This window comes from Lynx canadensis, chromosome C2 (assembly GCF_007474595.2).
Source record: "Lynx canadensis isolate LIC74 chromosome C2, mLynCan4.pri.v2, whole genome shotgun sequence".
NCBI lineage: Eukaryota > Metazoa > Chordata > Mammalia > Carnivora > Felidae > Lynx > Lynx canadensis.
Window position 1 is genome coordinate 24579126 of NC_044311.2, and position 25145 is coordinate 24604270.

At 41.6% G+C, this 25145-nt stretch overlaps 1 protein-coding gene across 1 annotated transcript in view; it reads right to left on the bottom strand.

Moving 5' to 3' along the window:
- Nucleotides 1-25145, bottom strand: part of PLCL2 (phospholipase C like 2) — a 188945-nt gene that overhangs the window by 17495 nt on the left and 146305 nt on the right. The window contains 2 exon segments of the mRNA XM_030329280.1: nucleotides 1616-1725; nucleotides 25058-25133. Coding sequence (XP_030185140.1) covers nucleotides 1616-1725; nucleotides 25058-25133 — 186 coding nt within the window.

A 25145-nucleotide genomic window follows, 5' to 3' on the forward strand; every position in this document is an offset into this window, starting at 1 on the left:
ATGGCTCTTAGCCAAGAGCGTCTCAGACTTTCATGCGCATGAGAACCCCGTGGGATCTTGTAAAAATACAGATCTGTAGATGTGCAATCAGGAGATCTGGGGTGGGTCCTGGGAGTCTGCATTTTGAACAAGCTCCCAGGTGATACCCAGGTTTCTGGTTCCTAGACCACAAACGAGTAGCTAGGACAACTTGACAGGTGGGAGTTTGGTCCCTAAGTCTGTTTTTGCCTATAATAAAGTAAAAGAAAATGAGCATTTGGTCTCTCACAGGGCTTAAACAATTGTGCTACTTTTCCCTTGAGATTTGCAGGAAATCTGTAGTGTACCCACACCTCTGGGTGGGAGTGAGTCAGCAAGTTATAAAGCCAAATTCCTTTTCATTGTAAATTCTTATATCTGCTTTTTACTTAACTGCAAACTATCAAAATTAACTTCTAAGCAGAAGATTGAGAGATTACAAAAAAAAAAAAAAAGCCCATGTGAAGGATGGGAAGTATTTTAAGAAGTCAAGAAAATGATTTTAATTATAAAAATGAGTAGAGGTTTAACGTGAGAAAATGCAAGTTGGCTAGTTTTGCAAGGGTGACTTTTTATTAAATCAGAAAACTGTTGTCAGCTGCAGGAATGAATCTTTTAACTTCAGGGGAAACAAGGAAATTAAAAGGGGCAGCTGTGATAACGTCTTTACAGTTTTGACTTCAAGGGAGCACAAAGTTAGAAGGGTGAATACCAGAGAATGATTTTACATTTAGCTATCCAAGATCCAGAGTGAAATAATGTGTGTGTGTTATGATTATCAAGCTCCCAAACACAGAGGAGAAGAAAAGTAAAGACCACTGAGACAAAATTCAAAAAAGTTCCAATGTCCTATTATGCCCAGCATAGAGAAAAAGACAGGGAGAATGTACAGCAAAAAGGCCAGTGGCAACTGCCTCTGAACGGTGGGAGTATGTTCATCTTGGCTTGTTTTATTTTGACAGTTTCAACAATGATAATGTACTAATTTTATAATAAAAAATAATTTAAAAATTTTAAATGGTCATGTTGAGTTAGGAAGGAAGGAAGGAAGCAAGGAAGGAAGGAAGGAAAACAGATTGATACAGATGGCTTCTCCCTTGAAGGAAAATTTCTTTCAAATGGCAATTCCTTTACATATTTCTTTTAATTATGCCCCACACAATTCTTTCCTCTTTTTGTCCTGGGATCATATTAATATTAAGGCTGTGATTATACTTGAAAGTGTTAAATGGCATTTGAGTCATTAGAATCTAAATTCCCAATCATTCCTCTGTAATCATATTTTCTATTTCACATATAGCAACTGACATGTATAAACTTGACAATGCTTCAAGGACAGAACTCAAGGTCCTTTCCCTTCCTATCAGAATCCACAACGTGCCAGCCATGACAGTCCCATGTTCTCTCTCCGAGCGGCACTGGCCAGCTGTCGTGCCTGTAGGCTCTCCAGAGGGCCGAGTTCTCCCTGGATTGCTGTGACCGTGCTATGGCCTCAGTGGCTGATACTGCACAATGCAGGACATGCTACACTGAAAGGAAGAAACATGCTGAGAAAGACTGCAAAATCACCAGCATCAGAAACAGCTTGGCCACGTACCTTTAGGATGGTGATATTCCAGGTAAAGCTCTCCACTGCTTTTTGTAGTTTTCGTTCCTTCAAACCTTCCTTGGTGCCGATGCTGTGCAAATGTTCATGGAATTCCATGGCTGAAAGAAACAGAGTAGTTTACTTACTTCCCCATCCAACCCGTGGGGAGGAGCTGGCAACACTTATTTTTCCAATCTCTGGTGAAAGAATTCCGATCCCCAGTGGATTTTCATAAACGTGCCTATTTAAGAATGTGATCATTGGGTCGTCTGGGTGGCTCAGTCGGTTAAACGTCTGGCTCTTGATCTCAGCTCAGGTCATGATCTCAAGGTTCTTGAGTTCGAGCCCCACATCAGGCTCTGTGCTGATGGTGCAGAGCCTGCTTGGGATCCTCTCTCTCCCTCTCTCTGCCCCTCCCCTGCTTGTGCTCTCTCTTTCTCTAAATGAAATATAAATAAACTAACAAAAAAAATTAAAAAAAAAAAAAGGAATGTGATAGAGGGGAAACACTGAAAAAAACTCATGGTCTTAAACAAGGCAGAAGGCACCTTAGAGGTCAGCAACAGTCATTCTTCATGGCTTTGAAGGGGGAACGGGGCACATATGATTATTCTCAGTCCTATTTTAGAGATGAGGAATCTGAGGTTCAGCAAAGGTGAGAGATGGAAGGCTGTGGAGGTAGCAAGAGGGAGAGCACCAGAGCCCAGGTATTTGGAGCCTCAGAGTGCAGATTTAAGCTCTGCTGAGGACACAAAGTTGGCAGCTGGAGATGAAATGAATATAAAGTAATGTATTTCCGTCAACAGTGAGTCAATCTGAGGTCAGTTACCAAGCCTATTGTAAAAGGGAGAAGATGGGGAGAAAGACCCTGACCTCTAACTCTACATTTACATTATGACTCTTTAACATAATTGACATAATCAAATGAATACTCCCTACTGTCATTCAAAATAGTGTCAGAGGCTCCCTATGCAACAACAATGCAATAATGCAGGAATAGCATGACGGTGTCTTTGCTGGCTTAATATCATTACAACTCACGGAATTTTACATAGTAATCTGCAGTCAATTATCCCACCTCTGGCCAATGGGGACCCTTCAGACTGGTACCTATGTCCTTTTGAAATGACTAATTAGCCTTTTGGCACAAGATGTTCTAGACTTTACCAAATACATTTTCCACCTCAGACCTAGAGCCAGGCATTTCTCCAAGGACCTCTAGATACTTTTAGTTGGAATGATACTTAAAGACCACAATCTGGGTATTAGGAGTGCCCATTTTTACTGAGTTTTCATTGTTTTCTAGGTCTTTTCATTGGACTGATCTCAGACACCTTTTTTTAAAAAAAAAAAAAAAAAACAAGAGGGAAGAATAAGATCCTGCTAATACTTCTAATTCAAATATAAGTGTATGAGGTTTTTACATATTTTTAAAAATTTGATGCTTATGTTGTATCTCCTAGGTGGAAAACCCTAATTTCTAACCACATCAACAGAACTCTTAACAGCAAAACCAGCATTTGCTGGGGGAGGGGTCCTCAGGGAGTACCTCACTGAGAATGTACAGTAAGAATATTGTGTTCTAAGGTTAGTCAGAATAATTCTTTTCTCCACGTCGTTATGTGACTAACAAACTCGAGTTAGGTTCATTTGGCTTTTGTATTTTTCATTCTCTGTGTGTGTGGTGGGGCAGTGCTTTTTTGGATGTAATTTGTTTTATGATTATGTCAAACCTACATGATTCCAGGGGTGCCTCCGTGGCTTAGTCAGTTAAGCATCCAACTCTTGACTTCAGCTCAGGTCATGATCTCATGGTTTGTGAATTTGAGCCCTGCATCAGTCTCACTGCTGCCAGTGCAGAGCCTGCTTTGGATCCTCTGTCTCCCTCTCTCTGTCCCTCCCCTGCTCACTCGCAGGCACTCCCTCTCTCAAAAATAAATAAACATTAATAAAAATTAAAAAGACCACATGATTCCAAAGTCAAGCCTTGTATCAAAGAACTCAGGTAAGTCTTGCTTCCTTCTGGTGTCCTGTACCCTGATCCCTCCCTCCCCCTCCACATTTTTTGGAAGTTTTTAATATACCCTTCTCCTGTCATTGTTCCCCTTAAAAATACAAGCAACTGTGTACACGTACCCACGGCCTTTCCTTTCTTGCACAAGAAATTTCTGTACTTGGTTTTGTTTTCTGTACACTGTTCAGAAGGACACTGTTCTACATCCTGGTTTTTGTTTTTTTCCTCATGTAAGTACAGAGTGGAGATCACTCTGTGTCCATGTGTACAGCTCATCTTCATTCTTTTTTCTTAACAGCTACATGGACTCCTTGAGGGGATGAACCAGCATTTACTTTACCAGTCCCCTACCGCCGGACACTGGGTTGTTTTGAAAGCATTTGTTGTTACAAACAATGTGGAGGAGCAGTCATAATCTGTACAAGGCATTTCCTCTGTTCCTTTGTGCATGGTTACTGTTCAGTTGGGCATTCCAATTGCTAACACCCTTCCTATGCAACACCATTTCAAAGAACTCTTTATACTGTGATTGACAGCAACTTTATTTCTTAGTGTCTTTAAACAGGAAGCAAAAGCTGACACATAGGATAAATACGGTAAGCTGCCAATTTTTTATTAGTCTTTTTTCTTTTTGTCCCCCTCACCAAATAGGAACAACAGCTGTAATTCCTATCCTGCTAATAAGGCTTAAGAACATAACTGGTTTCAAGAAAGAACAGTAAAATTCATTACATCGTCTAGGAAACTACCACACTGACCTCTCTCCTTTTCTCCAACTTCTCTTTGCCATGATGGTACCTGAGAACATCCCGACTTGATTAACTAAACCCCCTCCACCATAATGCTGGTGACCTGGCTCACACAGCAGGCTGCATCCCCTATACCTAATTCTGACTTCTACTGAATGTGCTTGGCGGAACATACTGCAAAAAAACAAACAAAAAACACAAAAAAGCAACCATGAATAGGATACAATCTTGTTCTAAAACCCAGGATTTTTGCTAGAGCATTTAACTGTGCCCGCATGTTTTTCTTTCTCCCTGGGACACCCCTTGGAGAGTGCGATGATGACTACCACCTACTTCTTAGAACATGGCCAGGTGAAGCCTGAGCAGTGAGACTTTGATGTGCTGGCTTTTCTGCTAATATTTAATACTGGACTTTGTCAAGACCTAGATTTTAGGACATGAGTCATTAATACTCGTCATGTTTCTAGACTAGCCTTCAGGAGGCACTAGAGCCTTATAAGCATCACTGAGGCATGGCAGATAGAATTCATGACTAGAATGCAGGAAAGAGAAGAGACACAACAGAAGTGATGAGGGAGCAACTCTCTGTAAACAAGAAGGTAAGGGAATGCTGAGCTTAGACAAATGTCTACCCTAAATTCTAAGAAGGTTTCTGAAGGTTCAGAAGAATGCAGGGCCAGAGGCAGTAAAAGCATAGGCTGTCTTGAGAAGGACTGAGGACTCAAGGAAGAAACAGTCAAAATAATAAAAGATGATACTGATAAGGAAGAAACAGGGAAACATTTACAGAACTAAAGGTAGTTAAATACATGCCTGCTGTCTAAAAAGTTCACATTTCATTGAAAAGTGAGACTATACAGCTCCGTCTTATCTCTCCCCTCTGGAAATATCAACAGTCCAATAAAAGTCCATAAGGAACTGTATTATTAATGAAGTTCTTTTAAAAATGTGCACAAGAAAGGTGATTAAGTTGAAACTGGAAAAATTATGTTAAAAATATAAAACCTGGCAAAAAGAAAAAATATATATACAAAACTTGAAGCTTTAAAAAGCGACCAAGATTATCAGTCCCACTGTTACTTATTTCATTATTTGAAATATTGATTCATTATATATTTGCTGCATCACACAATGGTTTCTTTAAAAAGTCTTCTGATATTCATAACTTATAGACTGATCTTTGCAAACATTCTGCTAATCCACTGATTCAAAGCATATGTTGATTTTATTTAAGGAAATCAAAGGATTCTGACCTTGGCCCATACAACATGACTGTACCCTTCACTGCTTCCCTGTGACGTGCAAAGCCCAGAGCACGGACTAAGGGCACACAACTGAGAGAAACAAAAGGCATCTGTCCAGGTGCTTTACGAACATTATATAGGAAACTTGGAGAGAGGCTATATAGCACTTTCCCAAGGAAATGGGAAAGAAGAATTTGAATACTGGTTTGTCTTTCAACTACCATGAGTTATTTCCAATCAAGAGTCCCTACTCTTGACATGAGCTCAGGCTACGGTTACGTGTACCCAATAATTACTCCGTGAGGTAGAGCACTGTAAGGGCTGATGCACATGCACTGACCTAGTTCTAAGGGAATACAGAGGGAGAGCAAATGAGATTATGCATTTGAAGTGGGTCAGTCCATATATAACAAGGAAATCTAATTATATTATGCAAACTGCATTTATTCCCTTGATATTAAATTATCAGGAAATCTATTTTAACATGTCACAGGAGGTCTTTTAGTTCTTTACATCAACATTGAGTATAAAGAACTTGTCTGGGTTAGATGTTAAGTAACTTTCTCCCTATTTTCCAAATTCTTTTCAGCAAAGAAACATTAGCCCAATGACAAAGTTTCTTATTGAGAAACATAAAAGCACTATCTCTTCTCCATCTGGAAGTTGTACCATTCTGTCTAAAGAGCAGAGTGAGACTTAGAAGTCTTCGGTGAAAATCAAATAAGCCAAACTTTTAAGACTAATTTACCACCTCTCCCACTCCCGCCCCCAACCCCCACAAGGAAGTTAAGTTGTTTTTGTTTTAAAACTCCCTTTCTAGAGGCGCCTGGGTGGCTCAGTCAGTTAAACCTCTGACTTTGGCTCAGGTCATGATCTCATGGTTTGTGGGTTCAGCCTGCGTCAGACTCTGTGCTGACAGCTCAGAGCCTGGAGCCTGCTTCGAATTCTGTGTCTCTCCCTCTCTGCCTCTCTCTCTCTCTCTCTCTCTCTCTCAAAAATGAACAAATATTTTAAAAAAGTAAAACTCCTTTTCTTTAATTATAGTTTGAGGGGAGTTGGGGTAGGAGCTAGAGGCAGGTGGTGGAGATTGGGAGCTCCCACTATGGGAGTGAAGACAGGATGTTAAGGAGGTGTGGAGAAGAGCCCTGGGTAGGCAAAGAGCTGGTGTGTATGTGTGACTGCAGTTGGATGGAGCCGGGCAGAGGACACTTTCACAGTAATCTGGAGAATGGGCGGCCTCCATTGTTAGAGAGACTGTGATGAGAGGTAGAGGGGATTCTGTAAGAGAATCTCAGGGCAGGCTTCACAGAGCAGTCACGTACATGCTAGGGAGCGGGTCCCAAACTTCAGTACAATGCAGTCACCGGAGGTGCGTGTTTAAAATGCAGAGTCTCGGGGCGCCTGGGTGGCTCAGTCGGTTAAGCGGCCGACTTCAGCTCAGGTCACGATCTCGCGGTCCGTGAGTTTGAGCCCCGTGTCGGGCTCTGGGCTGATGGCTCAGAGCCTGGAGCCTGCTTCGGATTCTGTGTCTCCCTCTCTCTGACCCTCCCCCGTTCATGCTCTGTCTCTCCCTGTCTCAAAAATAAATAAAACGTTAAAATTTTTTTTTTTTAATAAATAAATAAAACGCAGAGTCTCTGCATCTCCCCCAGGATCCTAGTCAGAAGGTCTGGAGTAGGCCCAGACCCAGACGTTCTTAGCAAGTACCCCAGGATTTCCATGCAAGAGGGCTGGCGATGGGGTGGCTCAGTGGGTTGAGTGTCCATCTCGTGATTTTGGCTCCGGTCGTGATCTCACGGTTCGAGAGTTTAAGCCCTGCTTTTGGCTCTGTGTTGACAGCATGGAGCCTGCTTGAGATCCTCTCTCTCTGCCCTTCCCCCACTTGCATGCATGCACTCTCTCTCTCTCAAAATAAATAAGGAAACGTTTTTTAAAAATTGAAATTTAAATTAAAAAAAAAAGAAGAGGGCTGGAGATCACTGCAAGGAAAACCAGGTTCGGAGGAGAGGGAGATGACACTGAGACTCTGCAGGTCATGATGAAGACAGACACACGTGCAGCAGGTGTTCGAGGGCATTTCAGAAAACTTAACAACTGTGATACTGCTGACTCCATCTATCCTGAAGGAAGGAAGAGGGGGAGGGAGGGCGGAGGGCACATGAGAGATGTGGCAGGCACCACAGTCAAGACTCTCCCTTTTTTTTCTTCTCTTTTTTTAACGACTGGTCCAGCCATTTTTTTTTTTTTTTGTAATGACTGCATATAAAAGGTCTCATCATTTTAGATAATGGAAGTAATTCTTGAGGCTCCAAGGAACAACACTAATCGGTCAGAGAATAACATTTATTGATTACAAACCAAGTGTAGGTCATTTGACTATATGCTGTGTTGAGCCCTATTAAAACCCATTACTTAAATCTGTAAACCCATTACTGATCGTTCTGTAAAAAACTATAGATTTCTACAAATATGTGGAGTAAACTGAGGGAAGGGAACTAGCACTTATATTGTCAACTCATTGATAGCTCTTTCATAAAGAAGTGTTGACAGTTTTGTTCTGGAATACAATGGCTGAGTTCAGCTGCATCACTATAGCAAAAGGGACAATGGCATCAAAATGATGTGAGAACACATAACAATCGTTGCTTTGTAAATCAATGCCAAAATAAAGTCTGTAGGAACACCATCAGGGTAGGATTTCTGTACTAGGAAACACACCCTGGGCACAGGAGATTTAGTAGGCATATCAGGTCTACGTATTAGATTGTAAAATTTTACAGAACAAGTTACAAACAACTGGTAATTTAAGACTAGATTGTTTAATCTTACAAAATAAACTAAAAATACAAAAAATCAAAGAAATTAAAATTTCCAAAAACATGAGGAAGTCCATTCTGTGTTCTCACTTAAGCGACTGGATAGTAAATGAGAAGATAATAGATATGTCCCACAGTAGAGCTGACTGCCCTCAAACCTACTATAAAATTGTGAACAATTACACTGGAAAGTTACGTAACAAGGTGGACAGGGAGTCCTTCATCATCTCCTGTTCTTTGTCTCGGCTAGCCTTAGTATTCTAAATGAAGTAATAAGAACGCTGGACTCTGGTCAGAGAGAGGCTATCTGCTCAACTGTGCTCCACAGACATGTACCAGACAGAGCCCGGGACGCAGAACATGCCAGCAGCCAGCGCAGCTCAACTGCATCCGAGGGTGCGGGCTGGGTCTCAGGCTGTCTGCACCAACTATGACCTTGTTTAGAAACAAGACCTGGCCACTTCCCATAGCTGTTCTACCTACAGAGTTTACTTCTATGTCCTGCCTTATTAACTACACTATTAGCCAAACTGACATGCAATTATACAAAGTAAACAGTCAATATATTTGTATGTTCCTTGTTTACCAATTAGCAGTGTCTTTTATCTGCCTGTCCATATTACTGGTATTTTAGAGTGAAAGTCCCTCCACTCTGGGGAGAGCACTGCTCATTTACATAGGTGGAGTGCTTAGAAGCAGCCCTCACAGCAGGCTTTTGGCTTCAGTGGAGAAGCCTTCATGATTTCTTAGAAAGGATAAGAAGATGTATGAGAACCACCCAAACCAGCTTCAGCTGTCATTCCCTCAGGAGACACCACCACTGAGGGCTATCCCCATGCACAGCCCTATCAGGGCTGGGGGAAGATGTGCCCCAAGCCGGCTTTCTGTGGAAACTGTGCCTTTACCTGGGGCATTAGGGGCTGAAATAGAGGGCTTTCCAGCTCCAAAACACAGTATGTCTCATTGATGAACTGTAGGTAAAACAAAACAAACAAACAAACAAAAAACAAAAACAAAACTGTAGCTTCTGAAAATAATTGGAATTTTATTGATCCTGAAAAAATTTCTTTTGTGACTATCTGCAAAATCAATATTTGGAGGTTTCTAATCTGCAGATTTAAGACAAGAGAGTTTGCGGATTTAAGACCAGAGAGTTCTAATAATCTTACAAAACACGGCCCTCAGCTTCTGCGGCCTGAGCCTTGCTGGTGGACTTAGCTCCCAGGCAGGCACAGGTCACAGGTTCTTGATTGCCTCGCTACCGCTGCTTAGTGACAAGAATTCCCACTGTGAAAACAATCTTCAGGTTCAAAAACAGAAACAAGGCCGATAATAATGAGGGAATAAGAAGTGGCCTTGTTTTGTTTTGTTTTGCTTTGTTTTGTTTTGGAAGCAAATTGTATTTCTCTGTATGTTTCCAGTATTTGCCAAATACTCTGCCACCATTTTTATCATCAATTTGTATATTTTAGACCCATGTGTAGTTGTTCACATTATCTTGTATTTTTTCAATTAGTAATGTCCCATTTACTCATCTGACTTATACTAAATGGCATCACAAAAGCCTGAAAGAAAGCATGGTCTGGCTAACATTTACAACATGTGGGGCACCTATTAAGGTAGGGGAAGGAGACCGGGTTTCTTGATTCTACCAGGATGTTGCCACCCAAGCAAGACAAGAGGTAACAGTTAATTCTGGCCAAAGGAAGGAGAATCTTTCTAAGTTTTAGTCAACTTCACTTGAAAACCAATACTACCTAGGTAAATCGCCCTTTGAAAAGTATGACACGCTACACAACTGCAATGGGCAACATTATTTAACAGTCAAAATACACAGTGTGTTTAAAGGCAGTAAAGTTTGAAGGCTGTGAGCATATGTTACACAAATCCGGTGAAGTACATGGAAACACAGACCAATGCCTAGGGGACATGACGTCCAGAAAGCATCAAATGGTCGTATCTCACGCACAGACCTGGCTGGCCTCCTGTCACTGCTCTTTTGCCTAGAGGATTGTCTTTAAGCCTTGGCTACTCTGTGCCAAAGAACCTGCAATTAGGTTCCAGACTCCATGACCTCAAGTTTCTGTTCCCACAGAAAAGATGTGAGTTATTTTTCTTTAGGAATGTTAACCAAGAAGAAAATCTGCTCAAATTCCTTGGTGGTAATGAACTTGAGAATTTAGGAAATGAATAGTTGGTCATCAAACAGCAGAGGAAGAACAAATGGAAACCCATAAATTTCTATGAGAATTTAGTTTGGTTCTGATCTAAGGGAATGGAAGACAAAGGCCATGTGCACAAAGAACAGGGCCATGCATCCACGGTGGGGACTGCACAAATCATTTAATCCTTCAATTAAATCCTAAAATTTAATATTCAATTTTCAAAATTGGTATGGCCACACAAATTATATGATTTGTTTTTTACATAAAAAACTACATTTTGGAAAGCTGTCACTTCTTCCCATGTCATCTCTTGAAAATATAAACAGCTAATGTATTTTTTTTATTTGTAGCTATCGGTTTCACATAATTTTCCAATTATTATTACAAAATACCTTACAGCCTAAACATTTTAAAGACTTTCTTTTTGGAGGGGCTTAAAGCTTAATGACCAAAAATAAAATGTAAAGCTGACAGATTAAGTATCATGTTTTGTAAAAATGAATAACTGACGATAAATTTTCTAGGATGATATAATTAAATTAACTAAGCACATTAGTACAACTGCAAAGAATGGAATATTGTGGAACTCGTTACTGAGTTTCCTGCCCACCACAGATAAACATAGATGAAAACCAAACAGCCATAAAAATAAAATTAAAATTAAAAAAAATATGATATATGCAAGAAATATAAAGATATGAAGAAAGAGGCTTTTGCTCAGAAAGAAAGGGAGACTTGGTCAAAAACATGGCATCATCTCCTCTTCGACCTAAGTGAACGCCATTTCTTCTTGCCAAACAGAAAGCAGAATGACCTTTCAAACATTCTGGTTGGGATTTTCTCTACCAATCTAAATGATATGAATCTAAAATACACCATGTAGCACAAAGCTAAATATTTTTAGAAATGAATGTAATTTTAAAAAATGCTCATAAGAGAGACATATTGATCTTAAGCTTATATAAAGATTAGTTTTTTCAACCAAAAATTTATTTTGCTGCCCTAAAATGCTCTTTTATCACAAACATATCCAGTGCAAAAATATTTTTCATATGTTGAAAATAGAAACCAGCCACAAGCAAAGGGTAAAATCTGCCCAACAGTGACAAAAGAAATATGTATTTACATTTTATTTCAAATTTCCCAAATCGGGTGTAGTGAGATATTTCCTGGAAGATGGAATCCCATATAACACAGGTCCCATTTGGGACCTCGTTCAAGACAATGATTTATCAACAGTATTAAAAGTACCTTAACATAACACAGTCTGCACGTGTCTTGTGGCACAACATCAGAGTATCTTGAAAACAAAATACAGTTATCGGATTATTTTTCCAACTAATTTGCATACAGCACCTGTTAAAAATCACAGCCTTTGTAAACTATACGCTCTGTCCCAAAATCCCAGGGGTCTGAAGTTTGTGTGCGCTGCTGACACGTGGGCGTTTACACCATAATCCCCATGGAGACACGGAAATGCCTAATTATTTTTCATACAGTTCCAGTTGGTAGTCTCTTTTTCTTGGCCTTCTTTCCAATCTTGGCATTAACAAAAGCCAAATTATTTTAAGATGGATTTTTGAGCTGTTAAATCCCGTTCCACATGAGGTGGAAGAGATAAACCAGGTCTCTTAAATATATCCATGAAACCCAGATGGATGACAAGATCCCGGAATGCCAAATCCACAGCAGTACAATTTGTGAATGGATTGCATGAGGGAGGTTCTCCTTCCTCTGCCAGCATGCTCCATCTGGGTAAATCGAGGTGAGAGGAAGTTGCATAACTTTCAGTCCTTTGTGGAATGCAAGTGCCATGCCACCATCCTAAACACATGGCCACATGATGCACTTGGGGTGGGGTCACAGGAGCCAGGATGTAGACCCTCCCCATCTCATTTCGCTGAGGTGTAAAAAGGCCTCTTCATCCCCGTTAAGCTCAAAGATTAGTTTCTTTTTCTTTCTTTTCTTTTCTTTTCTTTTCTTTTCTTTTTTTTTTTTTTTTTTTTTTTCCTAGGACATCTTTGTCTGGATTGCCACTCTAAGTTGGATCCTTCCCCTCTACCACAGTTTGGCACAATCACCATAACACATCAGGCCTCGTCACAGGGACAGCCCTGCCTCCCTTGCTTTTTATATCTCTTCTTAGCTAAATTTTTGAATAAATAATATAGTCATATGGCTCAGCAATTTAAAAAGTATAAACTCATATACAGAGAATTACCTTTTCTTTCCCCACCCCCCAGTCTCCTTGCTCCCCTCCCACCAGGCAAGTGCTGTTACCCGACCTTAGGTATCCACCCAGACAGAGTGATGCACTCACAAGCACACAGAACCCTATTCTTCTACCCGGCCCTTTAAAACAAATACTAGCAAATAGCACAGTTTGCCTTCCCTTTGAAAACAATGTACATGATATATATATTTAACCTATATGTATATATAAGGTCTTCCTTATATACGTGTATATATGTAGTGTGTGTGTGTGTGTGTGTGTGTGTGTGTGTGTGTGTGTGTAGGTGAATGTACATATACAAGCTTATATTTTTTTTCTACTTTCTTATGGTAGCATAATGTTCCATTTTATGGATCTATCAGAATGTATTAAACAAGGGCCTCCTACTGAATGCTTAGGGTGTAACATTTAGCTTGATTTCAGTATTGCAAAGAAAATTATTTACATATTGTCCTTCCCCACGTAGGTGACCGTATCTGTAGAATAAACTCTGAAAAAATGGAATTGCTGGTTCAAAGTGTACGTAACTTGTAAATCTGAAATTTACTGCCATATGGTCCTCCCTAGGCATGGACCGCACCCCTCCCCAACATTGTGACAGATATCAGTTTCCCCTATATCCTCACCAATCCATCACGACTCATGTGTGATGTAACTTTGTGGTCTTGGATACAAACATTTGGATCTGATGCGTGAAAAGTGGCATCTCCTTGAAATACCTTATTTACTCATCTTTCAGAAGATCACAGTTCTCTCCTCCTACCGCCTGGCTGCATCCTGACTTCCTGTGCCTGGTCCTCCACATCTCCTCCCTGACATCTAAATATTGGAGGGCCAGGGCTCCGTCTTCTCTATCCACAGTCACTTCTTAGACGATGTCGGTCTCCATGTATAAAAGACCATCTTTGCGCTTATGGATTTCAAACTCACTACCTCCAGTCTGGACCTCTCACCTGAACTTTCCAACTAGGCATATCAAACTTAACATGTCTAAACCAAGTCCCTGACCTTCCCTCTCGAGCCTCTTCTCCCCAATCCCCTCCACCTCAGTGAAGAGTAATGTTCCCCCTTCGAGCCCCAAATCCTGCAGTCATACTGATTTCCCTTTCTTCCCTCCTAAGCCACAACCAACCTACCATAAATCCTGACATATCCAGAATGTAACCATACAGCTGAATATCCAGAGTGTAGCCATTTCGCACCACTTCCACCCCAACCACCACCTGTCAAACCACAACCAGAGGGTGGGCTGGATTGTTGCAAAAGCCTCCTGAATGGTCTTCCAGCCACTGCTATAGCCGCCTTGCCCTGTCCTCAAGTGATCTGCTGCAGCCATTCCACTGCTCAGACCAGGGAAAGACCTCTCATCTCACTGAGAACAAAGCCAGCCCCTGTGTCTGGCCTACTGTTAACTCTGGCTCATTGTTAACGCTGGCTCCTACCCAACCCCCTCCCCGCCCCTCCGTGTCCTGCAGCCACACTGGCCTACTAATTCCTGCTCTGACACATCAGCTCTCACACCCAGGCCTCTGCCTCTGTAGCCCCTCTTTCTGGGAGCATCCCTTTTCCAAATGTTTGGAAGGCTTGCCCTCTACCTCCCATCACGGCTCCATCACAAGTCACTGAGGTCTTCCGGGAGCACTTGATTTACAAGAGCCGCCCTCTGCATACTCTGGGCACTCTGCCTCATTGTTTCCAAAAACACTCACTGCTGCCTGACAGCCAATGTTTTATTTATTTGCTTTTTGTTTATTTTCTGTCTTCCACAACTAGATTTCAGCTTCATGAAGGCAGGGACTTAGACCTTTTGGAACAGGTTGGTACCTTTGATGAATGAGGTTGAACATCTTTTCATTTTGTTTTAGTCTTTTGAATTCTCTTACTGTAAACTGTGTCCATATTCTTTTTGAAGAATATAGGGCCGCTGGCCTTTTTCTTACTGATTTTAGGGGTTCCTTACATATTAGGGAGATGAGCCCTTTCTGATATGTACGGCTAACATTGTTTCTCAGTTCGTAGTTCTTGTTACAACTTTGCTCCTGATAGTTTCTGCCCTATAGAATTCTTTTCATGCAGTCTATTTACATCAAATTTTGTTGTTGTTGTTTTCGTCGAATGTTATGTTAAAGTTTCTGGGTTTGTGTTGTTTCCTGCCTGCACCTCCAGCTTCATTTGCTGCTCCCATCTTTGTCACGGCCACGGCCGATGGGCCTTCCTGCGTCACCCTGCATGTGCTTTTCCCCCTGCCTGAATTCCTGTCCCCACCTGCCTTGTTCCCAGACACATCACTTGCTGGACTCAACTCCTGTTCTATAGGAAGTGTGCTGTGCAGCAGGGCTCTCTTCACACGCCAGTGTCCTGACATTCCACCTGGAGCCCCCCTGGGGGAAGGGAAGTAGGGTCCCAGCTCTTGTCACACTGGGAGTAAGGACCTCATAAATGTCTGGTGAATAAAAGAATTAACAGATAAATGCAGCACTCAATGTTCAGTTCAATTCAACATATGTTTGCCGAGTACCAGGCACCGCTGTTGGCATTCGGGCTACGTGATGACTAAGCTCCTGCCCTCAAGGAGTTTATATTCGGGTTGTAAGAAAACACAGTAAGTAAACTATATGGTATCAGGAATGCTTTTATGACCTGAGGTTAAAGTAAAACCACCAGTTCTGAATTACAGATTCATAATCATCTCTCAGGATTTTCAGTATTTCCTCCCAACCCTTTTTTCCTTACAGAACTAGTCCAACAAGTAATGCTTCCATTGGGATGACACTGATTCTATCTGTAAGGCTGACTCCATCCCAAGCTTCAATGCAGTTGCTTCAACAAGTTATTAGCTATTTCCATCTGACCATCTACTATGGTCTGAATGTCTGCTTCCCCCTCAAATTTATACTTTGCAATTCTAATGCTCAGCATGATGGTATTAGGAAATGGAGTTTGGGGGAGGTGCTTAGGTCACGAAGGTGGAGCCTTCATGAATGAGATTAGTGTCTTTATAAAAGGGACCCCAGAGAGTTCCCTAGACCCTCCCACCACGTTGAAGACACAGCAAGAAGGTGCCATCTATGAACCAGGAAGTGGGTGCTCACTCACCACCATATGAAATCTGCTGGCACCATAACCTCAAACTTCCCAGCCTCTAGACTTGGGAGACATAAATTTCTGTCGCTTATAAACTGTCCAGTCTATGATATCTGTTACAGCAGCACAAACAGACTAAGACACCATCCTACTGTGATCAGGCTCACCAAACCAGAAACAGACCTTCACAGTCAACTCTCTCCTATGCTGACATTGCAAGCATCCACGTCCCATTGTGGGAAGGGACGTCTGAACATGGAGGGCAAAGGGCAGAGAACAGTCATTCAGAGAGTCACCAAACCTGTCCTAAACTACTTAGTACCCCACCACCTATAGCACTTTCCTGAAGTGTTCAAGACACGGACAGAAGTTGAAATAAGGGCTTATAACCATGTACGTTCCGGAAATGTTGAGTTAAACTGGAGGATATTTAGCATGCTGATGTGTACTGAGAATCTCCAAAGGGGAGTAAGTTTTGTTATGAAAATTTGAGGTCCTTTGCCCAGCGAGCATGACCAGCGTTCCTTGAATCAAACTTTGAGAAATGCTGGCCTAGAAAGTCAACCCCAAATATTTAATTCAGATACAGTTGAATTAAAAGGCTTCCATCATTTGAAGCAACCTGTATTTACAATCCTAATTTCTCCTGCTTCCTGAAGCAAATATCTTCCTTCAGCCAGGACAATATATGCCATGTGTGCAGAAAGTGCATCTTGATAATGAGGCCTCCTCCACTTTGGCCCACCTAAAAAGCCCTGCTCTCCCTACATTGATTCTGCATTCCCTAAGCCCCTAGGTGTAAGCCCAACTCCTTCCCTACCAACGAAACCTTCTGGGCTTACTCCTTTCTTCAAACTTCATTTGTACCTATTAGTTACACCATATGCTTGATGGTGATTATAACTTTCAATGATAGCAGAGACCTTTAATTGTTTGTTTGTGTGTTTTTTTTTTTTTTGCATCTTCATAAGTAATTAGCACATCTTGCCATTGAAGACATTCTATAAATGCATAAGTGTGCTTTCCCTCTCATATGTTAACATGTATAACGACATATTTTTGACATGGCACAGACTGACCTGTAATGAAAGAATACGGGTTAATTAAAGTTGCTTTAAATTCCTTATTTTTAAAATTTTTTTTAACATTTATTTATTTTTGATACAGGGAGAGACAGAGCATGAACGGGGGAGGGTCAGAGAGAGAGGGAGACACAGAATCTGAAACAGGCTCCAGGCTCTTAGCTGTCAGCACGGAGCCCGACGCGGGGCTCAAACTCACGGACCATGAGATCATGACCTGAGCCGAAGTCAGACGCTTAACCGACTGAGCCACCCAGGCACCCCAAAATTCCTTATTCTTAAAAGACTTACCTCTAGATATTGTTTACACATTCTTAGAATTCATTTGTTCACTTTTATCTACTACAATCCCTTATTTATATTATATTATAGGACTTGCAGACCACAAAATTTGAGAGCTGGAAAAGCCTCAGAGATCATTTTGGCTGTTTATTTTAGAGCCAAGGATATCTATTAGGGGTAGGGGTAGGGGTAGGGGTGTGTGTGTGTGTGTGTGTGTGTGTGTGTGTGTACATACATATATTATACAAATATATATAAATTTCTGGTATTTGAGAAAGATGATTTATCTGTGGACTTTACTTGAATTGTGGTTCTTCTCAACTTCGAGAAACAAGTGTGACAGAATAATAACAAAAATAGTTGTATGGGAGTGCAGAGCTGAAGCAGCCTGACCCCTCTCCACAGACCATCTGCTGAGAGGACCCTGACAGCTCTTATTTAAATAAAAAGTGATGCTTTCAGAGACTGTGAGTGCATAAAGGAAGGAGGGAGGAAGAGGTGACAAGAAAGCACAGCTTTGGGATTTGCTCACAGGAGAGATATTCCAGGAAGGTCAAGCATCCCCCCAAATTTCCTCCCCTTCATTTGTGGGGAAGTTTCCCCAATGAAGGTATGTTAGGAAGAAAAACAATTTGGCTGCCAATCAATCCCATGAGCAAGTGTGCATTTGCGTCTGAGCAGTTCTTCTCCCTTGAGAGCCAAAGATGCCCAGAGTTGAGCATGAACCCCAAAGGGGGCCTGCTGTGCTCCACCTTCCAAAGAGAGTTTCTGAAAACCTGAATGTGCTCATTCAATTGAAAATTCCTGAGCTCTATCCCCAAAGATTCGATACTGGGGGTGATGCAAAGGAATAGCATTTTAAATAAGCATCCCCAGGAGATTCCGACCACACTTAGGAGAAATACTATTAGTGTGATGGTTGATGCAGGAATCTCAAGATGGAACAGGGTGATGGGTACAGGAGATGGAAGGGGTGTGGTGATACAGTGGATTCTAGAGACCAGTCACTTATTTTGAGGGTTTTTTTTTTCTTTTTTTTGCCCTGAGTCAGCCTCGTTGTCACCTTTGTGTTCATTCTCTCTACTCTCCCTGATCAGCAATGAAGGTACCTTTCAGGGGAACAAAAGGGCAGGTGGGGCAGACTGGCCTGCTACCAAAGACCCTGCTACTTCTTGGCTTTCCGTGGCTTCACTAACTGTGAGTTAACTAAAGTGCCTGGGGAAGGAAGTTCCCGTTCTTTAAGAAGAGTACAGATGCTGAGGGACTTCTGGGCTCTGACTCCAGGCAGGTCTGTGTCTCACTGCCAGAGAAGTCACTCTTCACCTTCAAAGCTAGGCATTAACTTTCCCCTTTGAAACTCATGCTGATGGGTTGCAATTTAACTATCCTGATGCCACCGGATGGGACTACTTGTTTAAACTTAACTGTAACCAGGCCATTCCAAAATGACTAATTAGACAATTGATCTTAGGTCACTGCATTTTAGAACCCATGGGGCCAGGAGGAAATCATATAATCCAATGTCACTCAGAAGGAGAAAGATGAGGCAGAGAGGGGTAGTGACTAACCTAATATCACACAGCAAGATGTTGAACAGAGGGCACAAGAACACGGATCTCTGGATCCCCAGGGAAGAACCTCTTACTTCGGTCAGACACAGCTGAGAAACATCCTGACATAAATGAAAACAAAAGTTATAGGCTCCCAGATTTCCTTTTGCAAACTTTCTCACACAGAAGTGCTTTCAGAATAAATCTTTAGATGCTTTTATGTTTACTGTGTTGGGCAAGACGCCGATGTGAGTCTTGGACGCAGCAAGTGATGGATGGTGACAGCTTGCTTATCTGGTAACCCCAGCTCCCAAGAACACACTGAGATCCGAGGACTTTGCAAAATAAAAAAGGTCTCTGAGCCATCAAGTCCAGGACATGTTAGGTGTGGCCTGAGGCTCTGCCTGTTCTTTCCACGTGGGAATGTGTCGGGCTCTCACCAGCTTTTAGTGAGACAAATCCATCAAGGTTGGCCACAGAGGAGACACCAACTGCTCAGCAGACTAGAAGCAGCAAGTTAGAAAGGGAAAAAACAAAAAAAAAAGAGTAGTATACTAATAGGCAGTCGGAGACACAGCACAAATTAGCGGCAGGAAGTGAGAACTGCATGGGAATAGATGGAATAAACCATGAACACTGGAAAGAGATCTGAGCAGGCAGAGCAGGTGTGGGGTCCTCCAGGACATGCAGGCTCCTGGGGGAATTGCCATTAAACCACAAGATAATACCAGATGCTCAATATGACCTTCAGTCATCAAAGTTCAAATTATGTTTGGCAAACCAAATTTAAGGAAGCAGGGATGCACAGAATCTATTATACAAAGTGTTCCATTAAAAGGATTAAAACGAAGGGTAATGAAAGCTTTCATTTATTTGGAAAGTTACCTTATATCCCACTTTACTCAGTAATGAAGCTACCCTGCCATGCACGCAAATCCCTTAGAGCTTTTAGAAAAGGAGCTTCTATTTAAACAGGTCTGGGGTGGGCTGGGGTGTCTCTCCTTTGGAGCCTGATTCTCCCCTGTCATTCAGAAAGAGGGTAAAGACCAATTCTCCTGCCAGGAGAGGAAGCAGGCTCCGGCCCACCCAGGCACACAGACATTACCTGTGCCCTGGGCCTGCCCAGGACGCCAGAGGTGCCGGCTGGGGTCTTCGGCAGAAACCTCACCTAATCACTCAACACTGTACCCAAGCCTTGTTGAGTGTGGTGGGGACATCCTCAGTCAGGGGTTCCTGTGGCAGCTTCAGGTCCTTGATTCCTTCCTTCCTTTTTTTTTTTTTTTTAAATATTTAAATTAAATTTAAATTTATAGTGATTTAATCTTTATCAGAATTATGCACACAGTTTAAAGAGAAAAATAGTTGTCACCAATTTCCCCTTTTCAGAAGCAGTTGTATTCAGCCCCTATAGCTGAGGTTTTGTTTCCTTTTTTTAGTGTTTATGTCCATATTTCTAAGTAACATGCTTATATTGTCTTGATTTTTTTTTTTTTTCCTCAGCATTACCTATTTAGTTCCCCAAATGAAGGATGAAAATTTTGCTATTTTCATCTTTCCACTGTCAGGACACACGTAGTCTCCCAGCCATCTGGGGTCTAATTGCTTCTTAATCCAGCTTTCGGACAGTTCTCTCTTTTATCCCTACCTTTATTTATCCCAACTTCCAGGGGCCCCTGGTGCCACCCAGTTCTGGGCGGGTGGGGGGTGGCCCACAGTGCAAATCAGATTGCTTGCCAGGTGCCCCACTGCCAGCCTCAGAATCAGCTTTCTTGTATCACCTAAGTCAATTATCACTTGTTCAGGTATTTTTCAATTTCCAAAATTTTGTTCCTCCCATTTTCTGTATCCTTATGGGTTTCTGCCTTAAAAAAAAACAAAAAACAAAACCCCAAAACAAAAATTCCTTACTGTCATTTAATGAGGCTCAGAAGGGAGTGGAGATTAAATGCATGTGTTAATATACCATCTTTACCAAGAAGTATGTCATTGATTTCTTTTTCCTTCCCAAAGAGCAAATTATTTTCCATTTTAATTCACCAGATAAAAACATCTAACTCGTTGAAGCAAAGCAGTTTGGGTTTCCTTCTACACCATCTTCCTATCTTTTAGGTAGCAGATCAATGCAGTGACTAAAAGAGGAAATTAAAACTCAAAAATAGGCTGCCATTTTGGGGCAGTGACAGAGAGAAAGAGATAGACATTATACAGTGAAAAAGACTTCTCCCAGAAAGAATCTGGCTACCCTTTTATTACCTTTCATAAACTTTTTAAAGAAGAACGTTTATGAAGCTTCCCCTCTGCAGATTCCCATTGAGAAGCTCCCCTGAGTGTGTTCCTCACCAATCTCCTACTTTGCTACTTCTTGGAAGAACAAGCATGGGTTAGATTTGGGAGACAGAGTGTGTGAAGCATGTTCGCCTGTGCTCACAGGTTTGTACACACTCATGCTTGTACAGCCACGCCATTTATTACTTACCCATCCCTGTCACTCATGCGTTGACCCAGACCCACCTGCCCCATACCATTCCTGCGTCACCTGACATTTCATCCGTCCCTCCACTGGCACTAGAGTGCTTGACTCTGACAGAATGCTCCCACCCTCCTGCCCGTCTGTAGACCCCTCTTTCACTCCCTCTCTCCTGAAGCCGGTGCTCTCCTACCGTACCATGACTGCATCAGAACAGTCCTCTCCTCAGAATTTCTCTAAACAGCACAGCTTTCTGGAGTGTCTTGGAAGAAGAGGCATCCATCCCCCTTTCTAAGGTCAAGTGTTTCTTGACTGTACTGGATTCCTGCCCCTCTCACTTCTTCCCTCCTTACCCCCTGTCTCATCTTTGAATACCTTCCTCTTCACCTCTTCAATGGATCTTTCCTATCTCTAGGGGCATGGCTTTCTTATAAAGATGTCCCTTTAACCCTCTGACCCCGCTGTACTGCCATACTCTCCTCTTAAAAGAGTCGGCTCCGCAGGCTGTCCCCACTGCCCATCACCCGGTTGTCCCTGCTGTCCTCCCCAGGGTCTCTTCGGGTCACCTGCCTGCTGGGGCCTGCAGGTTCCCAGCCCACCTTGGCTGGGAGTCTTTACTTCTCAGCATTCTTCTCCTGCCTCCCTCTCTCTTCCCAAGAACACCACCGGCAAAACACATTTCTAGATCCAAAAAAACAAATCAATCCCATAGCCGGGAGTCTGAACATGTCCAAACTGGGCACACTTTTGAACATGTGGCTGGAGGTGGCAGTGTGACTCCTTACTGTCACTTAGCTGTTTAAATGAAGGCTTATCTAGTAAGAATAGAAGTTTGTGTTTAGAAGTTTGAAGTGCTTCTAAAATAATCCTCTCTTACAGCACTTTGGTACCTGTATCTTCATTCTGTCATTGCCAGATTAAAGTTCTATAAGCAGAACAGCAATTATTTATCAGAAGTAAAATCTCATGCAAATGTTTTTGAGCCCAATACAAATTAGCAATTCTTCATATGACTAATGACTTTGTGCCCTTCCGATAACTGTAAACATGAGAAACAAAAGATCAAGGACTCTAAAATAAGCCCTTGGGATAACAGAAGGGCTGTGTAGGCGTTCAGCAGTAACTGTGAAACCAAAAGATAATCGTTATGTGCTTCTCAAGATCTTCAAACTCAGAGCAACACGAACCATTACATAGTGGTTATTCTTTTTTGCCTTCCAAGCAAAATTCTTAATAGACAAGACACTTCAGCTTTTTAAATACAAGTAAATATTATCCCTCACTGAAATTAGACATAAAGCTGCATTATGCTAGAGATGAGCAAATTTCATAAATCGATGAAGTTGCAAAAAATTGGCAATAACTCAGACTGTCAATAAATAGGTCTTTTTTTTTCAGATAAATGTAGTTTCAAATTCTAACAGTCCACAATTCTTCTGGCAACGCATGCGCTTAGGAGAATCAAATCCTTAATACAAGTCAAATCACATTTAGTCAGTTAGTATTCGAGTGACTGCTCTGTGCAAAATGTTAAAACAGGTGCCATGGGTAAAATGCAGAGTAGCTCAATATGCAAACCTGTGCCTTCACAGGTTACTAGCCGGTTTAGAAGACAGACTCCATTAGTAAAATACATAGCAACTGAAACTGTCAGCTAAACCAAACACATTTTGAAGGCTGACTAGAATGGTTAGGTAACATAATTCCTACAATCATAAAAGGTCTCCTGGAAGACTGCTGAGACAAAAAGAAGAAATGTACAGATTGGCAGAGAGGAGGGAGAGAGAAGTCCTACTGGAGAGGTGGCCTGTGAAAATCTGACCAAGGAGAAACACACTGGGAGCGGGGAAGGGCAGCCCAAAGGCCACCCTGGATGCATCCTGTCACTTCCAGCCCTTCTCACTGCTCCCAACAGCTTCCCAGTTGGGAAGTCTCCCCATGAAAATTTTCTGCACACAGCTATTGTGAACATCACCTTACAGCTCAATTTCTCTCCTTTTCTGCTAAAAAACCAATCGCTTCCCACTGCCCCCAAAACCAAGTTCAGAGTCCTGAGTAACACAGAATAAGTACTCAATACGTTTGAGTATGTGTGATTACTTTCATATCTCCTGCTTGGCTGGAAGGTTCTAAAAGGCCAAAATCAATCTTATTTTTTAATATTTTGGAATGTGATAGCTCTTACAAGTACCCTTGGCATGGTGTAAGTCCAAAACATATTTACTAAATGAATGACGAGATGATTTAATGAAGAGATTTTATATAATAATGGCAAGAGGGGCTGGCCAGTTCGTAGACAACCTTGCATAGTTAAGGTAGAAGTTTAGATCTGCCTCAACAGACTCTAGTCAGCTACTGGACGACTTTATGTAAAACAGTGACAGGATAAAAATGGTGTTTGAAGTGTCTCATTTTAGTTGTGGTTGTAGGGAATATTAGCCCAGAAAGGACTAGAAGTAGCAAGATCACTTTGCTAATACTATTTTGCTAACAAGATGAGTAAAACAAGGTGAGGGTTTTCATCTGTTGATTAGTCACTAATGTGAATATTCCTTCAATAAACACCAAAAAAGAAAACCGCCATATATACCTTTGTCTTTGATCTATTTTTAACGAGTTCATTTCTGAGATAAGAGAGGAATCTTTTTTTCAGGCTAGGTGATACTTATGGTCTCTTGATTTTAAAGAATAGCAACAAGGGGTGCCTGGCTGGCTCAGTCAAAAGAGCACTGGGCTCTTGATTTTAGGGTTATGAGTTGGAGCCCTATGCTGGGTGTATAGATTACAAAGAATAAACAAACTTAAAAAAAAGGTATATTAAAAAAAGAAAAGCAACCAGAAGCCTTGGAAATTAAAGACAGATATTCTTATTTATGCAGCATAAATACCCTCCACATTAACATCTTCTAAAATGACGCTCTCACAAAATTTGAAAATTGAAAGAATTCCATTTTGTCTATTCTTATTACAATGCAGAACACTTGAGTTTGGGGTTTTATCTCAGCTAAAATTAATTAGATGGTAGCATTTTAAAATCCAGTGTAACATTTTGATGTTAAATTGATGAATTCATCAGCATCTGAAAATGCCAGTGCATTAAAAATTGTCAAGAGGTTGTAACTGGTGCCCACCCTCCTTCCTGAGTACTCATTCCTTCTCTGCTCAAGCCTCACTCACCTTTCCCATCGTGTGCTGGAAGGTCATGGGGGACTAGCACAGGGGACACTGAGCAGGAGGTCAGTGCAGTGGTTCTCCATCTTGGCTGCTTACTAGAAACACTGGAAGCTTTTAACAGCTATGAATTTTTCAACCACACCTCCGGCTGATGTCAATGTATTTTATTTTTATTTATTTTTTTACTGTATTTATTTTGAGAGAGACAAAGACAGCATGAGTGGGGGAGGGGCAGAGAGAGAGGAAGACAGAGAATCCCAAGCACGCTATGCACTGTGAGCGTGGAGCCTCATGCAAGGCTCAAACTAACAAACCATGAGATCATGATCTGAGCTGAAATCAAGAGTTGGATGCTTAACCAACTGGGCCACCCAGGCGCCCCTAGATGTCAATATATTTTAAAAGCTTCCCCCAGGTGAGTTTGTTATCCAGGCTTGAGAAGTAGTGAATTAGTATCTTCTTTAGCCATGGAAAAAATAATTTTTATGCCTGATTTCCTGGTTACTGTGTCAGAAGACAAAATGGTTTAAGGAGCTACATATATGACGCTACTAATTTTATTTTAAAGAGAAGAAACAAACTTCCACTTACCTGCCTTCTGACAATGTACAATCTTTTCATATACAGCGTCTGCATTTTCAATCACTGCCTTTAGGGACTGGATCATCTGCAAAAGGAA